Raw genomic sequence first — 12548 nt, 5'->3', positions numbered from 1 at the left:
ATGATAGAGCTCTTTCAGAACGAGGGGACCCACCTACCCTGTAGCTCCATTTTTTATTTAACAAAGGAGAAAGCAGCCCTTTCAGACAATTTTGCATCGGGTAATTGGAATTTAAATTTAATAACACTCTTGCCTAACTGGTTTTAAAAATGTAATTGTTTTTAGCATATAAATCTCTCACCTGAAGCATTGGATTATGGCAATTTCATCATCCATCTCTCTGCAAGTGTTTATGGAGTGCCTGTTCATTCTCGGCTGGTTGGCTTTGTGAGTCAGGTAGAAATTGAACAGTCAACCTGAGTTTGACTAATAACTAAGCAGAGAAACTTGGGAAAATCCAGCAACTTAGTAAATGGAAGCCAGGCAAATGTTATTGGCTTCCCAACCAGCCCACCAGCCAAGGAGGCTCCTCATCCAGCTCTATAAAGGATAGGTGGGTTCCTACATTTCTTGCTGTCAAAAAACATACTGTTGCCCAGCGGCATGGCTCATTGATGAGCATTGACCTATGAACCAAGAGGTCAGGGTTCGATTCCTGGTCAGGGCATATGCCCGGGTTTGCAGGCTTGATCCCAAGTGTGGGGCATGTAGGAGGCAGCCGATCAATGCTTCTCTCTCATCATTGATGTTTCTATCTCTCTCTCCCTGTCCCTTCCTCTCTGAAGTCAAAAAAGATATATTTTTAAAAAACAAACTGTTGACACTAAGACCTTTTATCTTTTAAAATAATCCTGCCTTAATTGCTAAGTGACATGTCTTCCAATTACCTGGTACCATACAAAATTGTTCTTTGGCAAATGATTTTATAGTATATTGTATATGACAATAGCCATGTGGTTTTAGCTGAGCTTTTCTTGGGAAACCTCTTACCAAAAACTTAAGGCATGTATTGTGTAAACCTTCTGGATTCCTAATTTTTAAAGTGGAGACCAACTGGGTTTTTATGTTCTCTCACATGTTATTTTTCTCTTTCAGTGTGAATGATATCATAGCTGTTGGACCTGCACATTTCTATGCCACCAATGACCACTATTTCTCTGATCCTTTCTTAAAGTATTTGGAAACATACTTGAACTTACACTGGACAAATGTTGTTTACTATAGTCCAAATGAAGTTAAACTGGTAGCAGAAGGATTTGACTCAGCTAATGGAATCAACATTTCACCTGATAAAAAGTATGATCCCTTATAAAAGTCGTTTCATTTCTTCTCAGTCTGTCATGGGCCAAATTCTTCACTTTTTGTTTTTTTTCAGTGTAGAAATAGCTTACTTGATATTTTTGGTTATTTTATATAAATATTATATGTATGTATTTTATATTATATTATTAACATAATATTTATTATAATCATATATTTATATAATATGTAATATTATATGTCTATTATGTGATACATGATTAAATATGTATATATAATATATTAACTATGTAATTATATGTACTATTCTATATATTAAAAGGCCAATATGCAAATCAACCAAACAGCAGAACGACTGGTCCCAATGACGTGCACTGACCACCAGGGAGCTGCCCCCTGGTGGTCAGTGTACTTCCACAGGGGGAGTGCCACTCAGCCAGAAGCCCTGGGCTGGGCTCACAGCTGGCAAGCGCAGTGGTGGTGGCAGGAGCCTCTCCCGCCTCCATGGCAGCACTAAGGACGTCAGTCGGACATCCTCCAAGGGCTCCCAGACTGCGAGGGGGCGCAGGCTGGGTTGAGGGACCCCCCGCTGGGTGCACAAATTTCATGCACCGGGCCTCTAGTTAATTTATATATTATATGTTTACATACAATATCTAATTTTTGGTATATATCATTATAGAATCTAGTTTTATAAATGTAATTTTTAATAAGATGGGATCATATTTACATATACATATCAAAGTATCAGGTAGGTGGTCCCTTTTAAATGAATATGTCATTGTTATATTGGCTGTATATTACTAAACTAATTTAACCCATTCTCTGTTGATGGATATGTAGGTTGTTAATTTTTTCTGTATAAATACCATCTTATATTTCTCATTTACCACTTAAACTTATCCAAATATTTTAAAAGGAAAAACTCCCTAGCGTAGCTTTATGGTATAATGGCTAAATCTTCAGATTTGGGAGTCATACAGACCAAGGTTCAAAGGCCAGCTGGGTGCTGGCTGAATGTGGTGCTAATGAGCCCCTCCTCTTACACATTTGCACAGACAAACCCTTAAAATAGACTTGTTTGCTCGAAGAGTGAGCCCCTTAAACATCTTTAATAGATATTGTCAAATTGCCCTCCATAAGTATCTTACTATTTTTATATGTTCCACATATAAAACCACAGCTTATAGAAAGGATGATATATTCTTTATTAACTTTCCCTTTTTTTTTTTAAATTAAATCTTTATTGTTCAGATTATTACATTTGTTCCTTTTTTTTCCCCCCCCCATAACTCCCCTCCTCCCAGTTCCCGCCCCACCCTCCGCCCTCACTCCCCACCCACTGTCCTCATCCATAGGTGCACGATTTTTGTCCAGTCTCTTCCCACTTCTCCCACACCCCTTTCCCCCCCAAGAATAGTCAGTCCATTCCCTTTCTATGTCCCTGATTCTATTATAATCAACAGTTCATTCTGTTCATCAGATTATTTATTCACTTGATTCTTAGATTCACTTGTTGATAGATGCATATTTGTTGTTCATAATTTGTATCTTTACCTTTTTCTTCCTCTTCCTCTTCTTAAAGGATACCTTTCAGCATTTCATATAATCCTGGTTTGGTGGTGATGAACTCCTTTAGCTTTTCCTTATCTGTGAAGCTCTTTATCTGACCTTCAATTCTGAATGATAGCTTTGCTGGATAAAGTAATCTTGGTTGTAGGTTCTTGGTATTCATCACTTTGAATATTTCTTGCCAATCCCTTCTGGCCTGCAAAGTTTCTGTTGAGAAATCAGCTGACAGTCGTATGGGTATTCCCTTGTAGGTAACTGGGTTTCTTTCTCTTGCTGTTTTTAAGATTCTCTCTTTGTCTTTTGCTCTTGGCATTTTAATTATGATGTGTCTTGGTGTGGTCCTCTTTGGATTCCTTTTGTTTGGGGTTCTCCGCGCTTCTTGGACCTGTAAGTCCATTTCTTTCACCAGGTGGGGGAAGTTTTCTGTCATTATTTCTTCAAATAGGTTTTCAATATCTTGCTCTCTCTCATCTTCTGGCACCCCTATAATTCTGATGTTGGTACGCTTGAAGCTGTCCCAGAGGCTCCTTACACTATCCTCGCATTTTTGGATTCTTTTTTCATTTTGCTTTTCCGGTTGGATGTTTTTTGCTTCCTCGCATTTCAAATCATTGACTTGATTCTTGCGCTCCTCTGGTCTGCTGTCGGGCGTCTGTATAATATTCGTTATTTCAGTCCGTGTGTGCTTAATTTCTAGTTGGTTCCCCAATATAAGATCGAGGGTCTTATTAGTTTTCGTGTAGATCTCATTAAGTTTATCGGCAGCTTCTAAACAGTTCTTGAGAGACCTTAAAAGTGTGGTTCTGAACTCTATTTCTTCCATTGACAATTTTGTCCTGTTTCTTTGTCTCCGCATTTTGTTATGCTTCCTTGGTGCACCCCCTAGTGGTCTTTGTTCGCAGTCTTATAGATAAATCTTGATTGTTGTAGCTAATTCCAGGGAGGGTTTGACCTCCAGGCCAAGTGGCTATGAGAATCAGCTGTGTCAGCAGTGAGAGAACTTCTGTCCTCTAGGGAGGTGCTAATCTAGCCTTTGCCTGGGGCTATCCGGCAAATGCCTCTGTGCAGGGCTTGGGCGGGGGGGGTTGCACAGGATCAACAGGGTGGGCCGGAGAGAGCAGTTATGGCGGCTCTCAGTCCTGTCCCCAGGGGCTCTGCCTCTCTGAGTCCCAGCACCCACTGCAAAGCTCGGAGAGAAAGCTGCACTCGCTCTGACCGAAGCCAGACAGTCCCGCTTCTCCCGTTTGAGTCTGGGTCCCTAAAGACTCGCCTGGATCTGGAGCTCAGAGTCTGCGACTCCCTCCCGATTGAAAACGCCAACCGCGCCCTCCGCCGCCAGCCCGCTCCGCGCACTCTGCACCTCAGAATTTGACTTCAGCACTGCACCTCCTCTGAGTGTCCGTATGCGTTTCTCTTTCCTCCTAGTTGTAGGACTTCCACTCAGCCAGCGTTCCTGTGGTTCTGAGTGATGTCCGTTCCGTGTTTTAGTTTCACTTTTGAAGTAGTTGTTCAAAGCAGCAAACTCCGGCGTTAACCTATGCCGCCATCTTGGTTCTCCTCAACTTTCCCTTTTACTGCCTTAGCCCTCTGAACAATTTAAACTACTACAAATATAATACGAAATAAATTTGGCAGTCCTTGACAACCAAATGTCTTTATTTTCATGACACAATTTCTTCTCTCTGGTTGACTACAGAAAATGAATGAGTAATCATTTAATTTAAATTGTCTATAACTGACCCAGTGCAACTTCTCCAGCCAAATCTGTTTTTCTTTCCAACCCTCATCTTTCTGAGAGTCAAACTTTGCAATCATTCAAGCTAAAAAATAATACTAAAAGGGGCTTCAGCTTTAACTCCTCCTCTTGCACCATTCCTTGCTAATCAGTGAGCAAGTTGTGTTGGTTCTACCTTTGTGTCTATCCGCTACTCTCACCCTTTTTCCTTTCCACTGACATCTGCCTGGCTTAGTTCCTCATCCTCTCTGGCTGGAGTGTTAGACATCCTTCCAACTTGTTTCCAGTCCACTTCCATTCTCTGCCACCGCTGCCAATTTTTCTCTCTGTATTTCACTAGCCTTTAAGAGCCTCCAAAAGAGGGAGTTCTGTCTGCTTCATCTTGGACTCATGCTGAGCACTGCCAGGTGCAAAGCAAATGCCCAGTAATTGTTGAATGGAATGACTATTTGTTATCATGCCTCATTGTTATTCTAAAAATTCAGCGGAACCCAATTGCTTATTAAATCAAGGCAGGCTAAAGGTTGGAATTTCTTTAATAGGCTATCTCAGACCTCCCTTTTCTGCTGTTTTGGTACAGCCCATGCTTTAGACAAAGAACTCATTATTTAGCAAACATGCCTTTCTCATTCTTGCCCCTGTGCCTTTGCTCACATGTTTTCGCCTGTCTTGATGGTGTTTTGTCCTCATATCCTCAACTCCAGTCTCTAATTCCATATCACTGCAGATCCCCCTTCCTTTGTGAGCCCTTCTGTGTTCTCAAGAATTAGATATTTCTTCAGTCTCTAGACCGGAAGTATTTCTTATGGTAGCAGTCATGGTGCATTATTGTTTAATGTGTGTAAACCAGTCCGATCATTCCAATATACTATAAACTTTTCAGGAAAAAGGCTGTGTCTTTTTCATGTTTCTATCTGTCACAATACTGAGTTCATGGCTTTACACGTGATAATTGCTCAATAGAACAGTTGCCATGGAACAGTCAATTCAGTGAGGGAAATTACCATAAAGTAGTCCATTAATTCACCCTTCAGACAGATTGTTCTGAATAGATACTTAACTCTTATGCTTAAAATTTTCAATATGTAATTAAATATATTAATACACATTGTAGTAAAATGTGTACTGTTCTGTACCATAACATGTAAATGATATGTAGAAGTATCAAATTATATTGTGAAATATAAAACCTTTTTTTCTGAAGCCAAACATCTATTTCATTGTCCTTTCAGTGGCAAATATCACAGACTTTATATTCATAATGACATCCTATATTACTTTTCCTTACAAACCTTTTGAAAAATAATTGAACAATTTCGTGATTGTTGTAGCAACACAGAATTGATTTTGAAAGCTTACTTTTTAAATAAAAATTGACCTTTATCAAGCATTGCTTGAGGGCCCACCATTGATTAACTTCTCGGCAGGTTATTAAGACTCATTCTTGCATACTGTATTAATGAAGCTTTATGTTGTCCCGGAGCTCTAACCAATGTGTCCTTTCTGCAAAGGTACATCTATGTAGCTGATATATTGGCTCATGAAATTCATGTTTTGGAAAAACAGCATAATATGAATTTAACTCAAGTGAAGGTAAAATATTTCTTTTTATATATAAAGTCAACATTAATCTAATATACTTTGAAATTGCATAGTTATACTATGCTTTTGCAATACCTCACTTAGAACAGACTATGGATGCCAGTGTTGCTATTTTGGGTTTTTAAATATCACCGTGGTATAACCGGCCAAGTCTCCTATTCCAGCAGTCATGAGGACTGACCGGCATTACATGCAGTGGTGGGCTGGGAATGATATGTCACCTGATGCATTCCAATAAGAATTTTCCCAACTGAAAAGACTAATAGATAAATTCTGAAATGAAGATTTATGCATGCTATCATTTCTTTTAATAATAAATGAAGGTAGAAATTGGGTACCACACCATTATTATTTTCTTCCTACTTGACAACACATATTTTAGATTGATTAAGAATTTCCTATTTTTCTTTGAATGAGTTCTTTGAGCTCACTGATCATTATGCATCTTTTAAGGAGTTCATGTTTTAGAGTTTGGTTATCAGCCTAACTCTTAATTTCAGGGAAGATGAAAAGTGGCTCTAAATCAGTTGATTAAATTTATTTGAACCAATATTGGTGTTAAAAGGCTGGCAGCAGGGAGGTGTGTGTAATCCCTGGCCCCCCACCCCTCCCCCCATGCACCAAGACAGAAAAGGTTAGCCCTGAATTATTTAATTCAAGTTTCCCATGTTATTTAACTATTGACATTTTTTAATTTGGAAGGTACTCAAGTTGGATACCCTGGTGGATAATTTATCTATTGATCCTTCCTCGGGGGACATCTTGGTAGGCTGTCATCCTAACGGCCAGAAGCTCTTCATTTATGACCCGAACAATCCTCCTTCCTCACAGGTTTTCATAGTTTTCGTTTTTCAACCTTAATTATTCAAGTCTTTTTGAACTACTAATACAATAAACTGTCATGGGGATGGTTGCTGTAGTCCCTTTAAACCAATAATACAGTAAACTAATGTAGTGGTTTTGTAATTGCTTTAAGCCAATAATTGGCAGAATTTCACATTGCTCAAATACTTTTAGAAAGGTAATCTTTTGATGTATGAAATTATGGTGGCAGCTAGTCAAAAGGCATTTTTATAAAGACATGTGGCCTCCCTATGTGGTATCCTGGCAATTTTTAAATACCTGGCTTATCGTCAGCTCACCACATGACATGGCTTTTGTTCAAGCTAAAGTTGTGTGAAAGTAGGCACATTAGTGTGGAAGTATTCCTATTAATGCTCAATTACTATAATAACACTAAAGCCTGTGTTGGCAGGAAATAACTAGATAGTTTAAGAAAGTACTTTCTTTGAAGGTTTAAGAAAGTACTTTAATTTAAGCATTAAAAAAGGTTGGTAACTGCTATTTTTCAACAGCATGTCCTCTTAATCATTGTTTCATTGTGGGAGACAAGGATCATTGGTGATGGAGAGATGTGGATGTATGGCGGTTCTATAGTAATCCTTTGTCTCTTCTGAATAGGTTCTCCGCATCCAGAATATTCTCTCAGAGAAGCCTACAGTGACCATAGTTTATGCCAACAATGGATCTGTTCTCCAGGGAAGTTCTGTGGCCTCCGTATACGATAGGAAGCTGCTCATAGGCACTTTGTACCACAGAGCCCTGTATTGTGAGCTCTAACGTGGACTTTGGGTATCCAAGTGTGCTCACTTCTCTTAACAATTAGTTTCCAATGAATGGCTCGTTCTGAGGGAATTTAACTAGTAAAGCTGAGCCAGGATGTATGACGTGTATAGTTCATTTTATTTCAGGCATGAAAGGCCCCTTCAGTCCTTGTTGCACTTTTAACATAAAGGAAAATGAACAGGTTTTTTTTTTAAATGCCAAGTAAAGGAGAGAGAAGAAAGCTGCTTTCGGTAAAGTGAATATACTTTGCACAAAATAAGCCTCACCTCCTTCTTCCAACTGCCAGAGCATGAATTCCACTGAATCAGGGTAGATCCCATTTCCTTAAAATGTGAGTGACCCCTGTGACTGTTTGGAACTACTGATAGGTAACGTGTGTGGATATTTTGTACTTACATCATTGTTTACTATTAAAGAGTTGGAGTTATATTAAAGACTAACTAAAATCCTATAATAACTTGGTCTGTGTTTCATTCTCAAGGCAGGTCCTCAGGGACTATGGGAAAGTGGCTGTTTCCTCGTGGAGTTTCTTTGGGACAAGCAGGCATGGCAATGTTTGGCAATGTTTGGCAATGTTAATTTTTCTCCTTTCTCATTGAGAGCTGAATGTAAATGAGCTCTTTATTTGAATAAAATAAAACAATCAACTAAATAGGGCAACTCGAATTCTCCATTAGTGTGGAGTGTTCCATCAGCTCTCTTCCTACTTTGCCTACAAAGAAGAAATCAATGTTGGGGCTGGAAGGTCAAGCAAACTCCTCATTGAACTCAACTGTGAACTTCATCAGGAGAGATTGAAGTCAGCTGTCCAGGGCCTAGTACAGTTCTTTCCACTGACTGTACTTCCTATAAAACGACCTTAAGCCCTTGAGAGAGACTATCCATTGTAACTTACCAAAAAGCACTTCACTTCTCATGGTTTTCCCCATCTTCAGCATCATTATCATCAAAATATTTGTGTTACTTACCAAGTGCCAAACAATGCACTAAAAATGGTCCATTCATTGTCTCATTTAATCCTAAATACAGCCCTGAGAGAGTAGGTATTGATATTATATCACTGTTAACATTTCACAGATGTTCAGTCACACACCCAGTAAGGGGTGGTCCTCTATTTCTGATGCCAGAGGCTGTACCAGCTCCCACTTTACAGAAAGCTACCGCCACAGAACTAACAAGTATCTTGTTATTTACTCTTTTATCTCATATACAATTTATTTTTTTATATATTAGTTGGATTTCTGCTTTTAGATGAGTCATTTAATGGCTTTTTAATGAAAATTACAGAAGTTTCCTTAAACCTGGCCTCTGTTCATTTGGCCTGTGTTTTTATTTACATTTTTAAGTACTCAGTTACTAATGTATCTTGGAACTATTTTTTGCTAAAATAATTACAGTGTTTTGCTGTTTCCATTATCCATAGGAAAATGTTAAGTCATAGATGAACAAAGCAAGATTAAATACTATTCACTAGGGATCCAAAACCAAGAAGCATAAATTTTAATTTTAGTTTATAACAATGACTGTCTAAAAAGCTACTTTTGTTGAAAGTACCAGAATACAGTAGGTACAAAATACACTTGTTTTTATTGTAATTTATGAAATTTTATTTGGACAAAAGTAAATATAAGTTAATAAGCACATGTATTACTTGTCTTAGAAATACAAAAATAATTTTTAAATAAACTTTGGCCTCTGGGCCATGAAGTGTTCTATTTTATCATAAGTATATTGTGTATTTATTTATGGTGCTCTTACTGTGATCATGTATTGAGTTTTCAACAATTTGGTTGGTTATTAAGAGATCAAGTCATTCAAAAAGACTGAAATTGCAATTGGACTATGCCACCGCCAGGTGAATATAGGTAGAGAGCGCATGTGTGTGCGTGTGCATGTGCGTGTGCGTGTGCGTGTGTGTGTGTGTGTGTGTCTGCATGCTAATTCCTTTTAATCCGAGATCCGGTTCAGTGACAATAAATATCCTTTTGTTTTTTCACAGTACCTCCATTCTTCTACAACAGCTAAATGTAAACATGAATATTGAATACAGGGAACAAGGAAAATAAAATATAAGCTATATTACAGCATTCTTTTTCTCATTTTGTGTATTGCTTATGTAACTGGTTAATAATAAATAATATAAGGCGGATCTTTTTTCTAGAGTTTGATGTGTTGAGTTTAATTATTTCTTGGAGTCACAACCTACCTAGGCTGGGGAATGTGTACTTGGCAAAGCGGTGAAGAACTAATAGCACCCACCACCACACCACCCACCTCCACCTTTCTTTGGCTACTTGTAGTTTTCATTACTCACTTGGCTTTCCATGAAAGGATTTCCATGTGTGAGAGAAGGAGAAGGGTTGGGAGAAGCCCAGTAATTCTCTTAGCTTTCTGCTCCTGGTTTTCAAGATTTTTATTCTATAAAAAGAAGGCAGAGAAGAAGATAAAAGAGCCTACTCTAGTTTTTAACTACAAAAAAATAACTTTCAGTTCACTTTAAAATTTTTAGTATACTAAATAGCTTTTCTGTAGCTATCCCTGAGTTAGGCATTAGGATACAATAGTGAACCAGACACTGCTTATATTCTAATGGGAGATTCAACAAATGAGAAAATAGATGATTAGATAGATAGATACATAGATAGATACATAGATAGAGTGATTAGAAGGAACTAAGCAAATGTGATTAGAGAACAATTTAGAGAAACCAATCCTCCCCAACTTTGAAAAGTTTAGAGCTGGGGAAAAATTGAAAAGCCAGTTCAATGACTACCTGTATTCACTTTACCTATATCTACCAATCACCAGCTATCAATTTGCAACATTGCTTTGTTTTTCCAAGTATAGAGGCTTTTGTTTTTCTGAATCATTTGAAAGCAAGTTGGGGATACCATAAAAAAAGCATTTAATACAACTAACCTACTGAATATCATAGCTTAGCCTAGCCTACGTTAACCATGTGCAGAACACAATATCCGAAATACACCATCAACACAGTATACTGTAGAACAGTGATTTTCAACCTTTTTTAAAAATCTCATGGCACACAAACTAATTATTAAAATTCTGCGGCACGCTGAAAATTTTTTGCTAATCCAACAAAAATAATAGGTATAATTTTGATCCTTTCACATCGGAAAGCTATTGTGTTGGCTGCTGTCATTTATTTTATTTGACATTCTAAGGGAAAAGAGGCCAGTGCCCCTGACTAAATAGTCAGTTATTGCATGTTTTAAAAATTGTGGCACACCAGTTGAAAATCACATCTGTAGAATTGCAGCTGTTTACCCTGGTGATCGCATGGCGGACAGGGAGCTGCAGCTCACTACCGCTGCCCAGCATATGAGAGACTATGCTACTGCATATCACTAGCCTGGAAAAAGATCAAAATTCGCAAGTCCAAGTACAGTTTCTACTGAATGTGCATCACTTTCATACCTTTGTAAAGTCAATCGTGAATCAAACTATTATAAGTCAGGGGCTGTCTGTACTGCAAAATTAATATCCTTGCAGTCATCCTTGATTTTGTCTTTGTCCTTAAGCATCAGAAGCTTGACCTGATTCTATCTCCAACTGAGAGCTCAAAGCTGTTCTCCTATCTCCGCTGCCAGCCCTGCATTAGCCCTCAATTACTTCTTATCCGAAAGTTTTCCAAGTGAGCACCTCTGTACCAGTATTTTCTCTCTCCAACCCATTTCCTATCTACCCCAGAGATAGGGGCCACCTTTTCTTTTCTTACTATCTCCAGGCCGGGTCAATCCTGTTCTCTCAACACACATTTACTCAGTTGAACTCACTAGAACTACTATTTCTTTCAGTTCCAGGTTGAGTGAATCCTGTTCTCTCAACACACATTTACTCAGTTTGAATGCATTAGAACTACTGTTTCTTTCTGTTTGTAAATAAAAACAGATCATGCCAGAAGATGCTACTTTGCTTTGCTCAGACTCCACAGCCTTCCCCACCCTCAGTCCCTCTCCCTCCAGCCTGGTGGTCTTTAGGAGAAGGGGACATGCATTCTTCACCTGGCAGGAACAGAAGACCCAGAAGAAAGAAGGATCAAGGAGACTTTTGATAGCCTAACTTCCACCCAAAGCTACCCCTCCCCCCCCCTACTCTGCTCAACTTTCTGTAACTTAGTCTATTTTTCCTCCCCACTTTTCCCAAATTTTCATTATTCCATCAACAATGGTGTTGGTGGCAGGGTTACTGAGAGCCACAAATCCACCCATTCAACAAATTGACCTGGGTGTCTGCCCTATTCAGATTGGGAAGCAGGACGCGAAGGCCTTGTTCTAGGGATCTTGGAGAAGGGTGTGTTAAAGCTCTGCGCTTCGATTATGTAATATGCATTTGTCAGCTCTCCTACTGTCTTGAGAGCAATTCTCCAGCTCAACTCACTTCTTGCCTTCCAGAAACCTGACGTTGGGGCTCTGAACGCGTTCCCGGAGCTCCCGGCAGTTCATTTGAGGAGCTGAGCTTGAATTACGCAGCTTTTAGCAGCAAACTCCCTCTATCCACCCACCAGTGGGTGTGTTCTTGGCAAAGCTGCCAAGAGAAGGAACACCAGACTTTTACCTGCGGCTCCGGGTTCCCTCTCTGTACTTTGAGCCTTGAAGAAAAAGAGAAAAGAATCCCTGTACTTTGCGCCCTGAAAAAAAAAGAAGAAGAATCCCGCTAGTCAAGGTTTCTCCTTGAACTTCACGCATAAAGATGACCTTGAATCTCCTGCGTAAAGGCAGCCTGGGATTCCCGCACCCCCACGGAAAGATAGCCTTACCTGGGGCAGTGGGACGGGGAATGACCGAGACACCCACCGCAGCCCAGCCGGCTCCAGGCAGCGCACCTGCCAGGTGGGCTGGGCGGGCGGGGC

General features: G+C 39.4%; 1 protein-coding gene and 1 long non-coding RNA gene across 4 annotated transcripts in view; one reads left to right on the top strand and one right to left on the bottom strand.

Moving 5' to 3' along the window:
* PON2 (paraoxonase 2) overlaps positions 1-9837 on the top strand; it is a 30309-nt gene extending 20472 nt beyond the window's left edge. The window contains exons 6-9 of one of the 2 annotated variants that reach the window (XM_059712371.1): positions 976-1176; positions 5959-6040; positions 6752-6880; positions 9675-9837. In XM_059712371.1, the coding sequence (XP_059568354.1) occupies positions 976-1176; positions 5959-6040; positions 6752-6880; positions 9675-9719 (457 nt within the window). In that variant the 3' untranslated portion in view covers positions 9720-9837. Of the gene's footprint in view, positions 1-975; positions 1177-5958; positions 6041-6751; positions 6881-7510; positions 7865-9674 lie in introns of those variants that run through there. The other variant, XM_059712369.1, reaches the window with a different exon arrangement.
* LOC132242963 (uncharacterized) overlaps positions 1-12545 on the bottom strand; it is a 65736-nt gene extending 53191 nt beyond the window's left edge. For both annotated transcript variants that reach the window (XR_009454743.1, XR_009454744.1), the window contains exons 1-2: positions 12456-12545; positions 9990-10093 (exon numbers count right to left, since the gene is read on the bottom strand). This is a non-coding gene — a long non-coding RNA (uncharacterized LOC132242963). The remainder of the gene's footprint in view (positions 1-9989; positions 10094-12455) is intronic.
* Positions 12546-12548: the final 3 nt, after the last annotated feature.

The sequence above is a fragment of the Myotis daubentonii genome, chromosome 10 (assembly GCF_963259705.1).
Source record: "Myotis daubentonii chromosome 10, mMyoDau2.1, whole genome shotgun sequence".
Classification (NCBI taxonomy): Eukaryota; Metazoa; Chordata; class Mammalia; order Chiroptera; family Vespertilionidae; genus Myotis; species Myotis daubentonii.
The sequence above is the reverse complement of the archived record's forward strand: the minus strand, read 5'-3'. Positions and strand labels throughout refer to the sequence as shown.